Source organism: Oreochromis aureus, linkage group 18 (genome assembly GCF_013358895.1).
Source record: "Oreochromis aureus strain Israel breed Guangdong linkage group 18, ZZ_aureus, whole genome shotgun sequence".
NCBI lineage: Eukaryota > Metazoa > Chordata > Actinopteri > Cichliformes > Cichlidae > Oreochromis > Oreochromis aureus.
Genome location: NC_052959.1, coordinates 15,730,403 through 15,753,804, shown reverse-complemented (window position 1 = coordinate 15,753,804; position 23,402 = coordinate 15,730,403). Strand labels below are relative to the sequence as shown.

Below are 23,402 nucleotides of genomic sequence, written 5' to 3'. Positions count from 1 at the left end.
AGGAAAAAATAATGTGCACATTTCCACGAGAGAAATCCCACGCCTGGACCGTCGTTGACCGCCGCCATGATTCTAGCCTGCTTTTTACATCCAACACAAAAACTGCAGTCGTGGTGCTTTTGATTGTACTCAGAACTTGGAAATTCTGCCTTCTGAATAGGAAGATGTAGGTAACACCAGACTGCAGATGAGCTGCATACAGAGCTGGACTGGGCATTTTGACTAGAGACCGCCCACCATTATAGGAAAAATCATAAAGCCTTTGAATGAAAATAAACACTGTTGTGACAGTGATGTACACTGTTCTGATGGTATATATGTATCAATCTATCAATTGTTTGTTGTAAGACTCAGATAATTATTTTTTTTAAAGCGAGACATTTTAAATGAGAATAATAAAGAAAAGTATTTCCTTGTCCCCCCTTTCCCTGTTAATGCCCTACCTGCCCCCTGGCAAAACTTTGCTAGATCCGCCCCTGCACAGTTACCAGCTGTCAGCTACTTGAAAAGGATCCTGGTGTTATTTGTCTCTCAGAAACAGTTCATAACTTCCTTCAACTCATCCATGTCACCTAAAAGGTAAACCTGTTTCTCCATCAGCTGTTCAGCTCTGATGATTCAGTAAGGACATCTCCTGGTTTCATCTTCATGTTTCCTCTCACCAGATAACCAAACCGATATCATGACCAGCAGCTTTACAGCTGTGGCTCCAGCAAACATCAGCTGATACTAGCAATTAATATTAAATAAATTCTAACAACAGCTGATCAAGCTTAAACGTGCTGCTGTTGTTTAACGCGACATCCGCTGGTTTCCTCTTTCTGGCGCAAAGTGGGCGATAAATAAACAAGAGAGAAAAGCCGATCAGCTGATCATTGATCAGTTTCGTGATTGAAGTAGAAACAGGAGAGGAGAGAATGAGAGAAGAAGAGGCAGCTGTGCAGCTTCAGCTTTGTGTCTTTTTCATTGTAGCTGAAGTCCGGGACAAACTGTTCCTTTTCACCTCAGTACGAAACGCTATTTTCTCTGAATACCAGACGATTCTGTTTTTTACGGACGGTTGGCAACTAATAATTAACCGTATGAACAAAATAAAGTTCAACATCAGTAACATAGCACCCACACAGCTGTATAGAAACTCCGTCATGCTAGCTAGCACGCAGTACGAAAAATGTCAGCATACCGAAAATAAACTCCACCTAAACTTGGTTTATATCTGACCCAGATAGACTGCAGGTCATAACTTCTTACCTGAAGTTCAGTTCACCTGACACGCGGGACCGCGGCCGCTTCGGGTCTCTCCTCTTGCCTCCCTTTCCTTCATCCACCTGCTGGCTTCCACCACTTGCTAATGTTATTGAATCTGTGGAAGCTCCGCGATATCCACCACACGAAGTAACGAGTAACGAGCCTATCTAAATCCCAGTAACGAGTAACGCGTTCCTGGTTTTGGCATAATAACTAGTTACCGTGCTCGTTACCACAATAATAACGTCGTTACTGTAACGCGTTACTTAATAACGCGTTAGTCCCAACACTGTGGTGACATAAATTGAAATTATATTTGCTTTTACCTCATAGGAAACCTCAATTGACATTTTAGCTATAGTTTAGCTTAATTAGCTAACTGGTTGGAAAAGAGACAAACTATGGACCATTCCTAAAACATGAAAACATTCATAACTTCCCCACAACTATGAAATCAAAATTAACAACAGTAGTCTCTGAGAATAAGCGACTGGACCAGTATAATCTCAGACCCTTCCAGATGCCTGTATTACGCATTAGCTCACCATACTCAGGGTGTCTCTCCGTTATCCGGAATCACTTAGCCTAACATTGGAAATCAGGATAAGCCGCCACATGAAGATGGTTTTTCAAAGGAAGATGAAACTGATGAGAAAATACGAAGTCTGAAAGCAACACAGCAGTGTGTATGAGAGTAAAAACACCCCAGAGTAATATCATATTAACAGTATGTGGCTTAAGTGCTTTATCCTGTAAGACTGGAAAAGAGCAGCAATATTAATAACGTTTTTCCAGGAACAAAAGCCGGTGAAAATGCAGATTGTGTAAGTTAACAGATTCATCAATATTAGCAGCTCTATCATTAAGACATGGGAGAACCTGATGGATTATAAAAAGTATTTCATTAAATTAATGTTTAAAAGGTAGTTTTAGTTTTTATTCTTTCAGCTGAACCCCCAATGATGTTTAAAGGCCTGAAAGTAAATAATAAATACAAAAATAAAATACAAACTTAGACTTAGGTGATGCACAAATTTCGTATAAGGTCAGGTGCTCTGTTTAGGATCATATATTGCTTATGGAACAATAATATTGTTGTCAAATTGTTTGCAACCAACAGGAAAAAAAACCCAATAAACTAAGTTGCCTAAGACTCTATAGCAGTACTGATGGTCACCAGGGGAAGCACAAAGACTTTTGTGCTGTACTATTCCACAGGTCGGAGAGTTCTTCTGGAGAACTGATTGGGCAGCAAGCAGTTATTAGGGTACTAGTTGATCTCTAACCTGAAACTACAGGTAGCATATTAACTATAAGTCACCTTACCCGTTACCATATATCCTGGTAAGAAATGATCCACCTTCACAGTACTGTAAACTCAGGGTTAATCCTGAAGTCACCCAGATAAGATTAAATCCTGCTTCATAATACAGGCCTCAGGTCTCTGTATCTCATTTACAAACGAGGCAGTTGTTATTGAGACTTTTAAAGAATCTAAAACTTGAATTCTTTGCTGCGGGAGATTTTATACTGACCTTGTCACGTTTTTGGATGACCATTTCCCCCTCATATGGTTTGGCACACAAACCACAGATGATTTTTTTGGCTACTAAAGCAGTAGCTTTTTTAATGCTAAACTTAGTTGGCCTTCCTCTGGCTTTGGCTTTGCAGTGAACTAAGGGACTTAGTGAGCATATTTCTCAAGCTACCCAGTTGTGTCCTAACCTTATTTATGAGTTAAAGTAATTGGCATTTAGACTTAATGGATATTTACATGACATGAAATTGAATTAGTGGAAACTGCAGGCAAATGCTCTCTAGTAAAAGGCAAGCCTCAAGCCTTAACCTTAGACGATTTTTATTTTATCATTCTCTTGTATATTTGGAGGAGAGACCGGTTCCTCTTAGTTTAGGCCTTTTTAGTAGAATAATGAGAAATAGAGGAACAAACTAACAGAATAACAACTGAGGAAAATAGGCATAAAGCATAGTAGGCTACCAGTCATGCAATCAGTCTGTCAGTCATTAAACTGTTTACAGTGTTAATGTTCTCCTGCCTGTGGCGAAGTCATAATTATCACACTAAGGCGGAGTTCCCTGTGGTGAGTCAGTGTGTGAAAACCTGACAGGTGAGGGGAAGTTGAGGTGGAAAGAACCTTTTAAGAAGAAAACTGTCGCACATCAGGTCACTTCACTCTGCTCTCCTGATGTAAGAGGACAGGTATTCCCCTGGATGAAGGCCGTTAGTGCTGTTAGTGGACAAATGAACTGAAAAGAGACAAAAGGTCCAGGGCTGGCCTCCCTGGAGGGAAGTCTCAGAAATGAAAGGCTAGTAGCTTCATTTTTTTTCATAGAGTCATAGATGCGTTATTAAAAGCACAAACACAGGATGAAAAAAATAGAGGAGTTTTTAAGATATGGCTTATGCATCTATGCAATCAGCATGAAGCAGTGCACCTTCCCTGTGAGCGACACACCCCCCAGATCTGAAATTCTTCATCTATGATCTCAGACCGTGTCAGGTCATTTCTCACTTGCACACAAAAGAAGATCATGTCAAGAGTCGAGGCGTTTAGGGACACAAACCTCCGCTCGCTGCTGAGGGAGCTGCGAACTGACATCGCTATGGCTGTGGATGACCCTTTCCCCCTGGTCTATGGTTTGGCGGATAAAAACATCATCACAGAGCAACTGCTGAAGGTACGAAACTGAACAGAGATTGGATATCGGTATTAATTGTGTAAACGTTAATTTTGATTTGAATTATTTTTTAATGCTATTTTAAGCAAGTATCGGGTACGGCACTATCCAACATTACAAATATACTGAGTTAACCTGACAAATTAGTATTATTTTTAAATAACAATTAACAATTAATAACAATGAAATATAATTGCTTATAACTGAAAGAATATTTGTTGCATCTGGCTGCTTCCATTAAAGGATATCAGTGCTGAATTTTCAGTCTTCAAACTTAATGTTGTGTCTATAGGAGACTCTGGAGAAGGAGGCTAGAGAAGGCATCCACAAGGCCATGTACTCCCTCCTGTCCTGGGTGTTGGAGCAGAGCAGATCCACTGTCCAGGCCTTCTTGAACAACTTATCCAAAGACTATAATCTGGACAGCTACCCCAGGCTGCAGACCCTGCTCACTAACCTGGATTGCCGTATGTGACACACAGTTTACGACAAAACATTTGTCACACATAAATAAATCTACATCTATACATTTGTTATGGGCATGAATGTCATATAATTTTGTCATGGTGATTGACACGATAAGTTAATGATTCCTATTAAGGAATGAACTGTTGTTCTTCCACGGTGGAATGATTGCACACCATATATCTATTGTGACTTCAAAATAACAAGAATTGAGTGCACAGGTTTTACTTTATGTTAGATTCACACAGGCTCAAGTATATGTATCTGTACACCCCCATTAATATTTGGTTAAGTGCCCCTTAGCAAGATGCACCTCGACCAGATGCTTTTGGAAGCCATCTGGCATAATTCTGATGGTGCTCTTGGCAAATTTGGAAGAGTTAATCAAAAATGGCTGGTTTCCTGGCATGGACCCGGCTTTTAAGCTTAACCCACAAATTTGTTGGGAATTTTGGAAGGCCAGTATCTTAATGTTAGCTTGTTTGATCTATGGTAAAACCATTGTGTGTGTGTGTGTGTGTGTGTGTGTGTGTGTGTGTGTGTGTGTGTGTGTGTGTGTGTGTGTGTGTGTGTGTGTGTGTTTGGAAAATCAAATTACATCCAAGTTTCTGATTTGAGGTGAAGTCAAAGAATTCGGAGGTAGGTCTCCTCTTCATCAGCCCATCCATTCTTGAAATCTATCATTACCACTGGCAGCAAAACAGAACATGATGCTACCACCACGATTAACAGTTGGTACGGTGTTCTTAGGTTTGAAAGCCTCACCTTTACTCCTCCAAACATACCTCTTGTCACTGTGGCCAAGTAGCTCAATCTTTGTCTTGTCTTTTGCCAGACCTTGGTAAAGTGGTCACACCCGAATAACTTGTCCCTATGTACATTTGTTTGAATTTATCTTGGAATCTGCAGTTGTTTAAAAATGGCTCCAAAAGACAACTTGTGTAAATCTAATAGTCTCCTTATTAAATTTTCACTGAGTTCCTTGGACTTTCCAGTCGTATTGCCAATACAATGAGCGCTGTCAAACAAATCCTTTTTAAACGGCAAAGAGAACTACTGGCGGTAGTCAACCAGTTAATAGGCCTTTAGTGAGTGTATGTATGTATTTTGGCCTGTATGTATACTTTTGAACCCGTCTGAATTAGAGAATTAGAGAAATATAAATAAATAGTTTCTAGTGCTCACTATTTGTTTGTTTAGAGTCAATAAAGATGATGTACAGTTAAAAAGAACAGTTCAAAGAAATCATGAAAAGACCAAAATTCTATGACGTTCCTGCCCATGATGAGCGTCTGAGGATCCTCAGAAGAATACACTACTGTACCAATGTCAAATCACATTCAGCACAAACTGACATTCCTCAGCCTTTTTCTATTTTTTTGTATTAATTTACAAAAGCAATAAAACCTCAGTTGCGTCTGTTGCACCAAAGCGGAGCTGAAAACAGTCTCTCAGGACAATTTTCTGTCACATTTAGACTCTAATGGTTTACATTGTTGCTGATTTTGTTTGACAGGAAGGGAGACTGCAGGTTCCAAACATGAAAACAGACCATCTGGAGGTCACAAACCTCCTCACAGTAAGAAGAGGAGCCATGCGGATCGAGAATCGAGCTCCCAGCGGTCACAGTATCACGCCAAGACAACCGATGGAGGAGGTCATCTCCCATACTGCACTTGCTTTGTATCTGTTCTCTATCAGACACTGCAGACCACTTTTTTACAAGATAAAATAGGACCTGTTACGTCCATCCCATTTTTCTATTCTTGGATTAGAATCATTTTCCGTGATTCATTTAATCAGCTGCTCCCTTTAGGGGTCATCTGCCTCCATCTCACCTTATTCTCTGCATGCTCCCCTTAACTATAGTCACAAATCTTTTCTAATTAGCTCAACTAATCCTTATTGACCTTAGTCACTTTCTTCTGATTGGCCGCCCCCAGAAGTCTTGAACTGCAGGTGGGTGGGGCTTCTGTGCTCAGCCCCAGAGTTGTTGAGAGGATATCGCTTCTCCCAAAAACTCTCTGAAGAGTGTTTGGAGCAGTCTTTGGGCATGTTTAAATATGACTATCCACTATTGTTAAAGTATATCGGACAAAATAATAAGCAAAACATAATAGGCTTATTTTGACAATCAAAAGATACATAGTTTTCACTAAGAATTAACTTGAATACTCTAAAACCCACATGACTGTGCTGTCTTGTCTACTCTGTTTAAGGAAGTAAAGTGAAGCTCTACAGAGTGAAGAGTGAAGGTCCTGGCTCCAAGCTGCCATCTGAAAACAGTAATTGTCATAAAAATAAATATATTAAATACTTTCATGCCACAAATACATAACCAACCCAAATTCTGCTTCAGGTGTGCAAGTATTGCCTTCCTCAGTCCAGAGAGGAGCCCACCTGCCCTCTTCATCCTCCTCCTTCTCGGCTCCCTCCACGGATCCCCCAGTCAACCATGATAACCAAGAAAAGGTCCATGTTATGCAGGCATATTGCTTGGAAGGTAAGCCATATAATAAAAATGCGAACTTCTTTTTTTCAGAAAACTGAAGCAACATCAAACTATGAATGTGAAAAGGCAGACCTGACTAACCTTTAACCTTTATGCAAGATTTTCCCCTTTAAAACCCACTGTCATTTAACAGGGGCCGCCAGAGAGCCCATTAAAGCTGGTGGGGGTCCTTCAGAGGAGACAAACGCATCAAAGTCCAAGTCTGCTAAGAGCACATTTCACCACCAGGGGGAGACAGCCACAAGCATGGTAGAGGCTGTAGTCCACTCACTCTTCACTAAAGTTGCTTGTGCTTTATATGAATGTGGGTGTCTGCTTATCTATGTTACATGTATCTGTTTGTGTTTAGATTCATTACAATGATGATGAGTGTACAGTGTGTAAGGATGGAGGGGAGCTGATCTGCTGTGACGGCTGCCCTCGAGCTTTTCATCTGGCCTGCCTTGACCCTCCACTCTCGTCCATACCCAGGTGAAGAATAATGTGCTGGTGTTCCGAGATGGGTTTTTTTTTTAAGTCTTGCTTTGAGAAAGAGGTTATAACTTTACATTATCTGCAGTGGCTCTTGGCAGTGTGAGTGGTGCCGTGGACACAGGGTGAAAAAAGAGAAAGCACAGCTACCCTTACAAGTAAGTTCCTGAAGGAAGGAAGCAGGAAATGTGCACATACCGAATCCACTGAATAACCTGCAGTACTGTGAAAAAGTCTTCAACGACCCTCATTTCTTTATATTTTGCTAGGAAAATGGGAAATGGTTTCAGCAATTTGTTAAAACATGAGCAAACGTACATAGAAATACAGTAATTCAGTCAATATTTGGTATGACTGCCTTTATTCTTCAACACAGTCTGAACTCTTTTAGGCAGCTTTCTGGTATTTTCTTTAAGTAGTCTTCAGGAATAGTTCTCCAATAGTTCTTCTTGAAGGTTTTTTCTTCTGATGTTGGCTGCCATTTGTTCTGTTCTCTGTCAAGATGATCCCACAGTGCTTCAGCAATACTAAGGTCCAGGCTCTGGTCTGGCTAATCCTGATAATGTTTCATTGTGTGTTTTTTCTATCCAGGTGTGCTTTCACTGCATTGGCAATGTGTTTGGGATCATTGTTATGATGAAATATTATCCTTTTCTCGATCAGACGCTTTCCAGATGGTACTGCATATTGGAACAAAATCTGTTGCTACCTTTCTGCATTCAAGATTTCATCATTTTTTACAAGATCCCCAACACCACTAGCTGAAATGCACCAAACCATGACAGAGCTTCCACTGTGTTTTACAGATGGCTATAGACACACTGTTGTACCTCTATGCTGACCTCCTCTGTACATGATGTGAACCAGAAGTTTTAGATTTGGATCACTCCAGGACACCTGTGGTCTTTGGCTTCCTGTCATTTAAAAAAAAAAAAAATTTAGCATACCTCTCTTTTTCCCTTCCTTAAGAACTGCTTCTTGACAGCCACCCTTCCACTGAGACCATTTGCATCTGCTGCAGATAGTTTTTTGGGCCTGACATTTTTTCTTTTGTCCTCCACACTGCACACCATGCTGAGATATGCCTGGTTTTGGCTAGTAGCTCTTTGGGAATTATCTTATTGGTACAAAAATGTGCTATCTTCAGCATTTTTCATAGATTCAGCAAAAGAAATGAACAAATTATGTGACTGGACTGAAAATGAGTAAACAAAAAGCAGCCAAAGAAAAACTTTAAAAGACCTTCAGAAAGCCTGGAGAGCTATTGCTCAAGACCACTTTAAAAAATTCCTAGAAACTCTGGGAGTCTTGGGAGAAAAAAAAGTGAGCAGCGGCCCAAGCCTCTGAGTCACCCCTAGTACTGACTAGTACTGTGTGGTCATTTTTAAATGTGAGAATCTTTCTGCTCAAAGCAACTTATATTTTCAGTACGTTTCATGTGTAAAAGAAAACTCATGGTTCTCACACCCTGTCTGGTATTTCCAACTTTAGTAATTTGTATTTACGTAGTTCGGGATAATAAGTCACAGTAAAACTTGAAGACTTGTTTACAAAAAAAGTTTTAAGGGCTTTGGTAAACACTGATGCTTTTTCTAGAACTGATCATAGTCTAAATATTTGCATTCAGGCACTCTCAGCTCAGCCTCAGCAAACAAACACAAACTGCAGTAACTCCATCACCGATGTCTCATTCTACTCATCGCTGTCATCCTCCCTCACAAGCGTCACGACGACGATGAGTGCGTCAGGTGGCAGAAACCAGGTGACCTTCTACATCATTCAACCATGTTTTTTTTTTAACCAGTTCAACTTCCATCAGCCTCATCCTTTTTCCGCCTCTGCAGCATGTAAAAATAGTCACACTTGATGCATGTATAAATTTGTCTCCAGTGCTCGGGTGGAGAGCTGGTCGGCGTGAGGGAGGTGTGCGGTGTTTGCCACCTCGGAGGAGGAGATTTGACCCACTGCTTTCAGTGTCTGAAGCATTTCCATGTAAACTGCCACTTTTCCAAGTAAGAAAACCACTAATTTCTTCTTCCGACTGAAGAAGAAAGATTTTTAATTAAAGATTTTTAGGAGACGACAGAGAGCGTTTCCCCTGAGCTCCTGAAATCCTAATCTCAGCATCATCTACATTAGAAGAAAAAAAACATTCAGGGCTCTCTGAGAACTTCCTGTATGTTGGTATTGACCACCAGTGTGCATTAAGGGTGTGCGCTTACAATAATCTCTCTTGGGATAATGGTGGCTAATGGATTGTAAATGGATCCCTTGCAGCTGAGTAGTGAGCAAAGTGAGCGAGGTTCACAATGATTTTACACAACGATAACACAGATACAGCAAATTGAAGCTGAATCCATGTGATAAGCTCTCGTGGCTCCTTTTTATGTTGATTAAAAACACAGTGTTAACCAAACCCAAACGATAAGAACAAAAAGCTTCCCTTTTTTAATTAATTAGGACCCCAAGTTTCATGTAAACAGTTTATTTTCCCAGCTGGAAGGGTTTGAACAGCTTCCTGTGTCAGAAATGACGTATTGATTGAGAGAAACCTTATACACCACGGAAATGTTCACTCAAAGCATTTGTGTGTTTGTAAGAGGGAGGTCCATCTGCCTGTCCTGCTCCAGACTGTGGGGCAGCTCTGCTGAGAAAGAGGCTGAATCCAGAGGCGGGCAGGTGTGTCTCCACATGTACACACCTTGAAAAAGAATTTACAACCTTTATTATCTTAATCCCACCAAATACTCTATGTAATCTCTCCTGTGTGTGTGTCTGTGTGTGTTTGTCTTCAGCTTGCACCGCTGGTTCAAAACACACTTAGTCATGATCAAAGCGCCTCCCTCTCTGAGCCCGTCCTCCATAAAGATGAACTGGACTCCATCCTGGGAGACGTGAGTGGAGATCAGTTACATGTCGATACCACAGATGCAGGCAGGATGCAACAGTGCACGTCAGACACAAGATGGCTGCTTTCCTTATCACAGAGACAGTCAGTGAGCTGTCGGGGTAAACAAACAGCACCGAGGACAAAACATTAGGCGATTCGGAGCAGCGTGTCCTGATGTTGTTTGCTGTGATTTTGGCCTGAACTATGTGTACAGATGTGTACAGATGTGTGAGTTCTTCTTGGCTTCACTGGGCACACAGTCTTGATTTGAGTGCCTCTGTTTTTAGCCCCTACGTGCTGACTATTTAAATAATTTACAATTCAGAAGCTAAATTTTCGAGTTACAGTGAACTCTAATAAGGTGTGCATTATAGATGGCAGATTGATTGATTAAAGGATTTATATTTACCTAATATGTTACTAAATCTATGACAAATAGACAAATAGGTGTGCAGCAGTTAATCCTGTTGTGTTTTCTTCTCTTCACTGCAGCAGAGCTCCATTGATGGCATCTTACAGTGGGCTTTCCATAACATGTCTCGTCCTCTTCCAGGCTCTCAGGGATGCTATCAGTGACAGAGAACCAGGAATGCAACACTGTAAATCAGCAATGATGAAATCAATGTGGCGCTGATTAAAATGAGCTGTCTAAATATGGGTGCTGATTATTTGCTTCTTTCTCACTGCTTGTTAAAACAATTCGGTGACTTTTGATTGCTCAGAGACGGCTCACTGACTGTCTCTGATTGAATGTTTCATACTATGATTCACACATGAGTCATGTTTTCCACTCAAAAAATATGAAAGGTTATGTGAGAATAAATCATAATATGAAATGTATAGAAATGTATAGTTGAACCCTAATCATGTATTTAGAAGATCTGAATGTACAACATGCTGAACCTTGAAGCAGATGGTCTACAGCAGCAGACCAAACCAGGTGCCACTTCTTCGCAGAAAACTGAGACTACAATATTCACAGGTTCACCAAAATTGAACAAAAGATTGGAATAACATTGCCTCATCTTATGAGGCTCGAATTCTGCTGCAACATTTAGATGATAAAGTCACAATTTGGGGTAAACCACAATAAAGCATGCATCCCTCCTGCCTTGTATGCCTGCAGTGTAACAGTTCAGGCTGCTGGTGGTGTTGCTGAAATGGTTTGGGGGACATTGTTTGCACACACTGGGTCCCTTATGACCAGTTGAACCTTGTTTAAACATCACAGCCTACCTGAGTATTGTTGTTGGCTTAGTTGCAGCATACCCATCTCCTGATGAGTCACAAAGCTCAAATAATCTCAAACTGGTTTCTTGAACATGACAATGCTCTCAGTGTACTCAAATGGCCTCCACAGGCACCAGATCTCAATCCAATAGAGCATCTTTGAGACATCATAGATGTTTAGCCCACGAATCTGCAGCAACTATGTGATACTATCAAGTCAGTATGGACCAAAATCTCAGAGGAATGTTTCCAGCACTTTGCTAATCTGTGCCATTAAGAATTAAAACAGTTCTGAAGGCAAAAAAAGGGTCCAGCCAAGTACTGCCTAATCAAATGCACTTAATAGAGTGGTCATTGAGTGTATATAGCCCAAGCCAAGCTCTCTGACCTCAGCGCTGTGTGTATGCACCCATTTGCCTCCAAGTTTCCATGAATTTCAGTGCAACCAGCACTTCTCTAATGACATAATGCTTTATTGTGATTATTGATGGAAAATATGCACTGTGCAATAAAACCACTGGCCTGAAACTCCTGATTTAACATTGGACCTGTGACAAGTTACAGCTGCAAAATTAGCTTGTAATGCTGCTCTGGCATTAGCTACTCTTGGTCTTAACTGATCAAATAAATGTAGTTACATAGTTAAATACCAATACCAGCCTTTCTGTAATGCTTTACCTACTCTTTAATCTTTTGGTTCTCAGTCTTATTTTCCCTGCATACTAACCTCACGACTCAGCACTTGCGTGGGAGACATGGCAATGGGCCACTGATATCTCTGCTCATACAGATTGACCCTAACAACTGTTTGTCAGACTCGTCATACGCACATACATATCTGCATACACACAACTATGTGCATTTTGGCTCTAAAGAACCACAGGTGCTGTACTTTAATGTGTTTATACACACAGGGAAACTAGACAATAGTAGGCTAATTTCAAGTCTCAGCACCTTTTTTTCCTGCAAATCACAGACAGATGTGCTTATCTAAGAAGAAAGTGTGTTATAAGAAATTAATACCCACATGCACACATGCACAGTGGTGAAACACAAAGAAAAACAGACAATGCAAATGTCTGCATGCGCCCAAAGTCATTTTCTCTCACTGCTTTGGATCTGCAGTAGAATTCACATTCACACGTTACGCCACATGGTTTCAATACAATGAGGTATGCACACTGAGAAATGCCTCTATTTAACAGGAATTCCTTCAGGACTATATCACTTCAATGAGGAATGTTGTTTTTGTCATGCTATTCATGAGTTTTAGCATGAGTGCCAGAAGGATGGAGCTCAGCCAGGCAAATTTTTCTCCCCTCGGTATTCGGTTGCCATGGCTCAGAGCTCCTACAGACCCAAAACAGAGGATGAGAAACATGTTCTTTGCAGTGTGTGTGTGTGTGTCTGTGAACGTACAGCTCTGTTTATTTATCAGCCTGCTTTCCAAATGGTTCATGAAACATCTTGCATACTTGAGGCCTCTGTGCCTTTGTAGGGAAGTCAGTATCTGACATGGAGAAGAGAAAAAGTTTGCGGAGAAAACAGAGAAACATTTTATGCCTGGGAATGTCAAATTCTGGCACTGCTGCAGGTGTCTTAATTTTTACAGTGTAAGTAATGTTTTTACTTGAGATTTACTAACACACTGTCCTCCTGGGGGTGGGTGCAAGCCACATAAAAGACCACATGGAAGAAACTGATAAAACATTCAAAGAGCTTTTCTGTCCAGGGGGGAAAAAACATCTTCTCGCCACTAGGTGGATCCCACCTGTTTTTGAGGCTTTGTACGGGAACATAATTCTCACCTCAGCATGATAGCAGGAAGTAGGCTATTTTCTCCCACAAAACAATGTCTGAGCTTGTAGTGAAGTGGGGATTGCCGAGATTTGATCTTAGGCTAAAGCACCATTTCCCCATACAAGTGATAACATTACACCACAAATAGATTTCAGATGAAGATACTCTATTGTTGATTCTATTTATGTCACAGCTGTAACTGTTGGTGACTTGTAAAATCAGCATTACGAAAGGCCGCCGAACTCAAGAAATATCCGTGCCCAAAATTTAAATAACAGGATTACATGTAAATTTTCAGTGTAATTTAAGAGGCAGAAATCTGCTAAGAAGTCATGTTTTTGTGTAAAATCACACAGATGTTTTGTGTGTCTGTTGTCTACTGAGTAGTGTTGTGGTTTAAAGGTCTGATTGTGTCTCATCTCCTGTGTTGCATCATATCTCTTCTCAAGCTTTACATACCATTTTTCTTGCTTCACGGCATTCCTATATGATGTCTAATGAGGAGGAGAGGTCACAGACGTTATCTGGAGTATTAGTAATGTGTTGTTTAAGGCTTAGGTCATGGCCTTATTATGTCTGCTTCTCAAAAACCTCAAACACTGGATCATTGTTTCGCTATTGGTAGCAAGCTAAACAAATATTAAAGATGTTTCTTTATTCTAAGCCGCTGTAATTGTGTCCCTGTTTCATCACACTTGTAATGGGAATGTTTTAGCGTTTATTTGGCGAGACTGGATGTTTCTCAGATGAGAGTTTTACGTTTTTGAAAATGATTGAGCAATGATTAAAAAAACAAATAGGCACAAGAATCGTGTCTACACCCACTTTTCTGTGTCACTCAGTGTGAAGTCAAAAGGTTAAATTGTCTAAACACACGCATCCTGTTACAACTACGTTCATCACAGGCCAGGAATTCTTTGGAAAAATATGATAAGTGAAATTCCCACGCTTTGGGCATCCTCTCTCTTTGGAGAAGTTAAAGTTGTGGGCAGCTTTCCAGCGTGTGTTCCTGCTGGGCCACGGCAGTCCAGGTCTAAAGAGCTGAAGCCTCTGCGACTTCCAGTCATGACCCTTCGCTCTTTGTTCGCACTATTGTTATGGGCAGGAAATTGCAAGGGGCCCTGCTCAGGTTTGGCATGAAACTTCGGAGCAGAATGTGCTACTTCTTTAAAACCCTGAGTAACAGCAGCACCACTGCGAATAAAAGAAACCATTTTTAACACACTGAGTAATGAGCAATCTTTTAAATGACTAAACTAACATTGCACAGCTATGAACTACGTGAATGTGGGTCATAGCTGTGTATATAGACCTAAACACCCATAGTTTATCTTCTGATAGGTGTTAACTTCCCCACAGGCATTTTTATTTACAATCTCAAAAGCTCATTGTCTTTCATTTGTATGGACTGCTAGGGCTGTAAGCTCTGCCCTCTCATTAGTGATTTTCTGCCTCACTGGCCACTTCATTAGGTACAACTTGCTAGTACCAAGTTGAGCCCCCTGGTTCCTTAAGTCTACATGCACAGATTCAACAAAGAAACATTCCTCAGAGATTTTGGTCCATATTTACATAATAACATCACACAGTTTTTCCAGCTGCACATCAATGATAAGAATCTCCTGTTCCACCACATCCCAAAGGTGCTGTATTGGATTGAGATCTGGTGACTGTAGAGGCCATTCGAGTACAATGAACTCATTGTCATGTTCAAGAAACCAGTGTGAGCTTTGTGACATGGTGCACTATCCTGCTGGAAGCAGCTGTCAGAAGGTAGCCACACTGTGGTCATAAAGGGAGGACAACAATACTCAGGTAGGCTGCGACATTTAAACAATGCTCATTTGGTGTAATGGGGCACAATGTGTGCCACACATTACCCCACCAGCAGGCTAAATTGTTGATGCAAAGCAGGACATATCCAAGCTTAGGCCCAAACCCTGCCACCTAAATTTGAATGTTAGAACAAAATTTTAACGCTCATCATATCAGGCAATGTTTTTTGATCTTCCATTGTCAGTTTTAAGAACATAAACATTGCCTCAAACTCTTATTTTTTAGCCATTCCGTACTTAAGTAATAGTAGAGATACTAGTGTTGAAAAGTACTCAAGTAAAAGTGAAAAAGTACAGTCTCTCAAATGTACTCAAAGAAAGTTAAAAGCAGCTTTTTGGAGGACATTTCTACTAGCTATTGTTGTGCAAAGCTAACTGAGCCTTGTGACATATTAATGTAATAATAAAATAGTATCAGTAGATGGGAATAAAGACTTTACTTCTAAATTTAAATCTAAATTTAAATTTTAATAAATTTACTCATGTTGAATCATTTAGTAAAACAGCACAGCAGAGAAAAAGTAGGACAATTAAAAAAAAGAAGCTCTATTTGCTTTGCCACTAAACAGGAAAATGTGTACAGTCAGGGGTTACAGTGGGATTCGGTGGGTGGGGGAAGTCTAAAATCAGTTTTAATGGCTCAGCCTGAGGAAAAGAACTAACAGTAATTTCTATTGAGACCTCTTAATGTATCAGTTGTGATCAGCTGACGTGCTCTTCTTTACAGATTTATACATCTGAATTTAACAAGGTGTAAGCAGATGTTTCATGAGTTCTCTTGTTTATGCTGTCTTTATACTAGACAGCCATTGCACACCAGTCACACACACTGTTCTTTACTTTAAGTCCATTACAATACAGCAAACTAACCTATTTATTCTGCACTAACCTGCTGAGTATTTTTCATGAAACCTTTAAATAACACAGTTAATCTACCTCAGTTTGCCAAAATGTCACATAAACAGACCCAATATTTGATTTTAAAACATGAGAACTTACATTTCCAGTGTATCAGACACCACTGAGTAGTCCTTACCTTTAAATCTAACCTTGTTTCTTCCTCTCCTGTCCTGTCTTTCTTATCTTTCTCCATCTCTGAGTGAAGTTAGCGTCTTTCTTTTCTCTCCCTCTCCCTCCCTTCTCTCCCTTTATGCTCGCTCATTTTCTGTAGGGCTAGCTAGATGCTGAAGTACCACCACTGTTGTGCCAAAAAAAGAAAAAGAAAAAAGACAACACGAACCACTTTAACTCCTGACTTTAGCAAAGGCTTGTGCCTCTTTGATCTCTTTTTATACGACATCCTCTGGTGATTAATACACGAACAGGACTGCCTCTCATGTGTTACTGTTCAGACTTAAATCGGTTTAATGTTTGAAGGCCTGTGGGTTAAACCAAAAGTAACAAGCCTGTTTTGAAAATGTAGAAAGTACAGGTATTTGTTTAGGGAGTAAAAGTAAAAAATAGTCAGGAAAAAAATATTCAAGTAAATTACAGTACTGTATTCTACTTAAGTACCACAACAAAGTATTTGTACTTCTTTACTTCCCACCTCTGGCTTTCAGAGAGCCTCTTCTGCATAACTTGACTGTAAAAAGTGGTTGTTTGAGTTACGATTACCTTCCAATCAGCTCAAAGCTGTTTGGCTATTGTCCCCATATCTCTGGCATCAACAAGGTATTTTTGCTCAGGGAACTGCTGCTCACTGGATATTTTCTACTTTTCAGATATTTTTTTGAACCCCCGAGATGAATGTGTGGGAAAATCCCAGTAAATCCGCAGTTTGTCAAATACTCAAATCAGCCCATCTGGCACCAATACCCATGCCACATTCAATATCACTCAAATCACCTTTCTTCCTCATACTCATTCTCAGTTTAAACTTCAGTAGGTCATTGTAACGATGTCTACATGCCTAAATGCACTGAGGTTCTTCCATATGAATGATTGATTACATATCTCCATTAACAATCTGTTGAACAGGTGTACCTAATAAAGTGGCCAGTGATTGCAGTGTTCACACATGTATTAAACAAGTTAAATATTGTCCTTTCTTGGGTTAAATCTAAAGTCGAGGGTCTACTTTTCACCACATGTGAGCTAGTTAAAGAGAGAAAAGACTTCCCTTTTCTTCACTGAAACGTAATCCGTCACTCTCGACTGTGTTTTCCACACAGGGAAAAACTTCTGATTTATGACTGCATAAAGCAGAAGGTTCTAATAAAACGTTATACATGTATTTAAATGCACAACAGCTGGGTAGCTATAAGACTAGCCCTCAACAGATGTGACAGTAATGGAGGGAGAAGTCAATTACATTTGAGTTTTTCTCTTCATAATTTTGATCCTGTACGAGGTAAGGTTGTTATGTGGTGCTTGTTTGTGGACTAGATGGGCTTTTGTAAGTCTGGATAATCATTTTTAGATGGCTGAACTTTGTTTAAAAAGTGGTGTACTTCATTCCCACAGGCGAATAAAATCAATAACAGAGTAACAGAAATGATATTTTTCTGTTATAGAGACTCTTCTTTCAAAATGTGGTACTTACATTAACCACAATGAAACCAATGACTGTTCGTTGGTGGCTTCAAGGGCCTTGTATTCATTTAAAACCTGTTTTTCCTCTACTCCACACTGCAGGAGCCTGGTTTTGCAGGAAGTTGTTGGATCCTCTACTCCACACTGCAGGATGGGCGGATGGGCGGATGGATGGATGGAATGGAAGGATGGATGGATGGATGGATGGATGGATGGATGGACAGGATGGACGGATGGATGGATGGATGGAAAATGTCTGATCTGATAGATGGATGATGGACCACAGATGGGCTAAAACGACTGGATGGACGGATGGAAACAGATTGGATGGATGAGATGTTGGATCATGGATGGACGGATGGACGGATGGACGGATGGATGGATGGACGGATGGACGGATGGATGGATGGACGGACGGATGGACACATGTTTCATTACCAATAATAACCCAATACTCATACTAAATCAATACTTAACTCTCACATTGGATCTACAAAATAGCACGGCTGTCTAAATTATTTTAAGATACCAGTGGCACTACTTGCAACCTGACAGGTTTCAGTCCTCTGTGTGATATCATAAGTAGTTTATAACGTGAAAAACTTCATGACTACTTACTACACATCTGTTTGATTAGAGTAAATATAAAAGTTTTCTGTTACTTCAATTTCTCTGATGTTGGTCTTCGTCCAACATTCCTGTGTTGCATAAGAGCGGTCTAAAGTCAAAAAGTCTTATTTGTTTTCTGATATTCTCTGAGGTAGATCAGAGCACGCTATTACACACACACACACACACACACACACACACACACACACACACACACACACACACACACACACACACACACACACACAAGCAGCTGTATCACATGCCTCTCCAATTTTGCCAAGATAAATTTGCCTTCTTCTCCCTCCTGACATGAAGTTTCCACTCTTAGTTAAATGTCATGGCCACTTTTCCTTCCTGCTTTGAGTGATGCTCGAGCTGTAACCTAATAGTGGTTTTAAGTCAGAAACAATGATCTCTTTGCCCTTTTTTCTTCACTGAAACAATGCCATTTCTTTTTTCCTGTGCACAAAGCGGCTAACATGCTGAGCAACCACGACACACGAGGATTAAAACTGACATGCTCCTGGGCTCCAGCTATTTTTCTCATTGTCTCACTAATTTGAAGCGGTTTGCAGCAATTTATTAAAATTCGTGAAGTCAGTGTGTGTGGTTGAATCTCGTCTCTGTCTTTCTTGTTCTGTTTAGAGTAGTATGGTCAGCTCTGAAAACATCTGAACCCTTGGTTAGGATGAAGAAAACTTCTCAAACTGTTGCTTTTCCTCTGCGTGTCCCCTGAGGAGGCCAGATAATGATACGCTGGCGGGGCAGATTGCAGGGTTTCCATCGGTCTGGAACTGTAAACACAGCGGAGAAGGCTCGTTAGGACATTCCAGAAATGTCCTCAACTGGGGATTCTTGGAAGAGCGCTTCGGCTGTTTGCATTCTTGCTTTGGGACAGCAGTGCTAACAGAGTCTCCTGTGATCACTAACTCCTCCTGAGTGAGAATTATATGGGGGAGAAAGAAGGGGAACAGATGCTGGGCATTCCTCTGCACACTGTGAGCTGGCCATTGGTGACACGTGCTGCACCCAGTGAAAAATGTAGCACGGTTAATGTTTGCTCTTATTTTTTTGCTTGTGTGAGTGTTGTGGATGAAAATAATATCTACTGAACTTGTTTAAAAATACTTAAAAGTGAATACTCATGGCCTGACTTCTTTTAATTAAAAGCACTGATGACATGAGCACTCACGCTGGGTGAAAAGGGGGTGATGTTTTGTCTCTTGAGCATTGAATTATACTAAAAGATGTCCCTCAGCTCCTCCAGCTAGTGCAACTTGCTAATAAGCTGATAATTTTACCCATACACAACACGAATGGAGTCACCTATTGCTTAGCAAGATACTACTGGGAAGTCTCAAGCTGAGCGTTTTTGCCATCCCTTTGGTTTCAATCTGGGTGCTACAAGCGAGGAGGCATTGTAATAGCTGAGTCTAGAATTACACTAGTGTCTGATTGGGTGTAAGTGTTGTACATTTCACAATCACTGGACTACTCCATGGATACACAACATTGCCATCTCACTAAGTACACTCTGGACCGACCTACTTTCAGCAGAAAGTATAACAGGAGTGATTATTTGTGTGTTTAGTGCACAGAGACACCTTTGTCCCTGCTTAAGAAACTGTCAGAAGGACGGTTGTTCAATCCCTGACTCCTCCAGTTTGCATGTTGCTGTATCTTTGAGCAACATACCGATCCCTGAGTTGCCCCCTGTGTGTTCATCTGAGTATGTGAACGTTAGAGTTGCCCCACATATGTGTTCATCACATGAGTTATGTGAAAAATACGTTAGTTTAGATGGGCCTGCTATAAACACAGAACAAAAACACTCAACTTGTCAATCACAAGGAATATCCTCATATGTGATCTCACTTTTCATAGAAACAAAAATTAGGTTAAAAAAATATCTGGTAATTCTTTGTTTTACATCATCAGGTCATTCTGCCCAAATAGTTAAGAATGCATGCCTATCTTCTTCTTTAGGAGGCTAAACACAGAACAAAAACACTCAACTTGAATCATCCAGTGATAAAGCATGCATTCATCATCCATTCTGAGTATGGCAGGCATCTTCCTGTATGCCCTGATCTCCATCTTACCGTATCCATGGCATCTTCCTGTATGCCCTGATTCACTACATAGTCAACATCTTTCGTCCATCAACTATCTCTCCTCTGCACATCCACCTTCCATCTCTAACTTTGTTTCCTTTACCAGTCATGAGCCCTACATTCACATAGTCACCACTCTCACCTCCACAGTCCTGCCTTTCCTTCTCTTTCTCTCCTTCCTTTGTCCTACACCAGTAATAGGAGTTTCCATTAGCACACTGTTAGCCAACAGCACCACAGCTGGTCATTGTTAACCTGACCTCCAGCAGATTCAGCATGAAATCTCATTCTTGATGATTAGCTTGTTTGATTTGGCAAAGATTTTATACTGGATTCCCTCCCTGATGCAGTCTTCCCCATTTATCTGTCCCGCTTGGGAACTGCAAGTACACCGGAGTACACCGGCTTATCAGCCCCCCTGGCTGGATTAGTGGCTGCACACTGTAATTACAAAGTATCTTTGGTTACTATATCCATTATCTGACAAAATCATTTATGTCTTTCTCATCATTAATTTGAATAGATGCTTCAAAACAGCTGCCTGGACGTGTTACTGAGCTCTTGAGTAGTGAGACCTGCCAATAGAAGGGCTATCAGGAGATTAGAGAGCAGTGCTGCATGATTTACCAATGCCACAAAGGACTAGAGATGTAATCTAAATCGCTACATGAGAAATTGAGAGAAAGCCACAGTTCCTTTGTTTTGTTTATGGTTCACAACTTTACATTTTTGTTTCAGCACACTGAAAAACTCCATTATAAAGCATGAGTCAATGTAAGTGAGTAAAATACACAAAGTCTGCTGGAAACTTATAAACACAGAAGAACATTTAGGAGTCAAAAAGCGAGTGAATATTGATCCCTAAACTCGCGGTGCTGTGAGAAAATCACATTATGTTTACAGTTCACTCTGCTGCCTCCACGTTTAGAAAATATAAATCACCGTAAAACCTCTGGGATAAAAAGGCTTATCTAAAGAATTTCAAAGTTAGATTTATGTGATTTTCCCCAAACTTGAACAAACTATAATTACAGACACCAGTTCTTAAATGTCTGCAACAGGGAGAGCTCCCAGGCCTCCAAAAAAGCCATTTAGGAGTTGAAACAAGGTCATCACAACGCAAACATAATCTCAGTGTCATATGGCACATTTGGAGAAAATGGCATTAGAGGTTAAAGGACTTGTTCCAAGTAAATTCAAACGAATGCAGCTGGTTGGAGGTTTAAAGAAGCAGACATATTTGAGACTCATTCTCAAGGATCATTCACAATTAGGTGTTATATAGTAAATGTTAGTGATTCTTACAGCTAAGTGATCACCTGGTTCAGTGTCATAAACTGAAACACTGAGGAATGACGTTTTCTCCAAAGTAAAGCAACGTGAATGTAAGCTAGGATTAGATTAAAAAGTCTGTTTTTGTTCAAATGATTAAGCCCACATCGCTGAAAGACTTGATAAATATGTACATAATGGAGACAGACGTAATAACGTTCAATCAGCCTGACAAACATGTTACAGATTGTACCTTTTTTTTTTGAAAGAGTATAAACTACACAGTTCAAGCACAGCTGATGCTCACAGCTTTATCTATCTGGGTCAATGCACAGTATGACATTTCATGAAGTTTAAATAGAGTCAAAATTTTTCCATTGCATATTTCTGACCGGTTAAATTCATCACAGGAGGAGATATTTTCCCCCCCTCGCTTCTCCATTCGGCCTTAAAAATAGACTTTCTGTGCGAAATAAGACAATGGCCTTCTTTTAGTCAACACAATACAGCCTCTGTGTGTCAGCAGACACGTCCAGGCCTGGAGTTGCTACCATTAACATATCTGACAGCTGAATCATCGTCACTTACTGGTAGTAATGCCAAAGCTGAAAGTCATCAGGAAGATAATGGATGATACTGTTAGAAATTCTTTGATTTGCAAACAAGCTGACAGGCAGAAAAACAAGCTGCCACAGATGGAGTTAACTCCTTGAAAAAATCTTTATGATATGTGTTAACAGTGAAGGCGCGATAACTGTTTCCTTATCTCTTCAATGGAAGTTGTAATAACACAACATTCCTATCAGTTCCTAAAATCATGAAGTACCATCCAAAACAGCTTCAGATAGATTATCTTTTACTCCCCATCCAATTTTGGTTTTATGTGTTTATTTATATAAACCAAATTAGGTCTTATTTCCCTTCTGACACGCGTTTAAACATTAAACCTCTAAAAGCCCCTAAATATTCCTCGTGGTGGAATAAATGTTAAAATATGGGGAAGACATACATTACGCTAAGGTTTATTCTAGCAGTTAACACATAAATGTAAAAAAACACAAGTTAAAACTATAAGAGAACAATAATAATATTTAGAAGTATAATTATCATGTAATACTCTAAAAAATACTCTGAAACTATTAAATCGTGCTTTTAAACCACAAACTAATAAAGTAAGCCAAAGGTTGGTAGCGTAATGTCTATTATTACCCAATATGCAGTGCAGTGTTGCACAATACTGAATAAACTCCACATTTGTTGCACAATTCGTTTGTGCCAGTTGAAAAGCATTAAACTTCAGACACCTGCCATGTCAATTTATACCACGTTTTATGCTGGGAAACCATACTCCATAAATACCTCCATTTTCTGTCTATTAACCAAATGACTTTTCCAATTGAGGGTCGTGCAGGGGCGGAGCCTACTCCAGCTGTCATAGGGTTAGAGGTGGTGTACACCCTGGTTGTCTGTTGAGCACAGGGCTGAAAGACTGACAAACACTGATGATCGCATTTCCATCTAGGGCCAATTTTGAATTCTTAGTTAACCTAATGTGAATGTCTTTGGACTGTGAGAGGAAGCACAGGTCCACACAGAAGGCCAGTGCTTGTTGTCGCTGTGAAACGGCAGCGTTAATCACTGCACCACAGTGCCGCCACCTATAAATACCTGCTCTGCTTAACTTAGAGCTAAGGGCTCAAATAAAGCTTCCTATCACT

General features: G+C 40.3%; 1 protein-coding gene across 1 annotated transcript; it reads left to right on the top strand.

The window, feature by feature from the left end:
• The first annotated feature begins 3,801 nt into the window (after positions 1–3,801).
• Positions 3,802–11,021, top strand: aire (autoimmune regulator). The gene is made up of 13 exons (XM_039602550.1): positions 3,802–3,948; positions 4,241–4,415; positions 5,930–6,070; positions 6,633–6,698; positions 6,773–6,916; positions 7,059–7,174; positions 7,275–7,396; positions 7,485–7,554; positions 9,024–9,158; positions 9,287–9,408; positions 9,997–10,075; positions 10,192–10,290; positions 10,782–11,021. The coding sequence occupies exons 1-13, from the start codon at positions 3,802–3,804 to the stop codon at positions 10,860–10,862; spliced, it is 1,497 nt and encodes a 498-aa protein (XP_039458484.1). The 3' UTR covers positions 10,863–11,021.
• Positions 11,022–23,402: the final 12,381 nt, after the last annotated feature.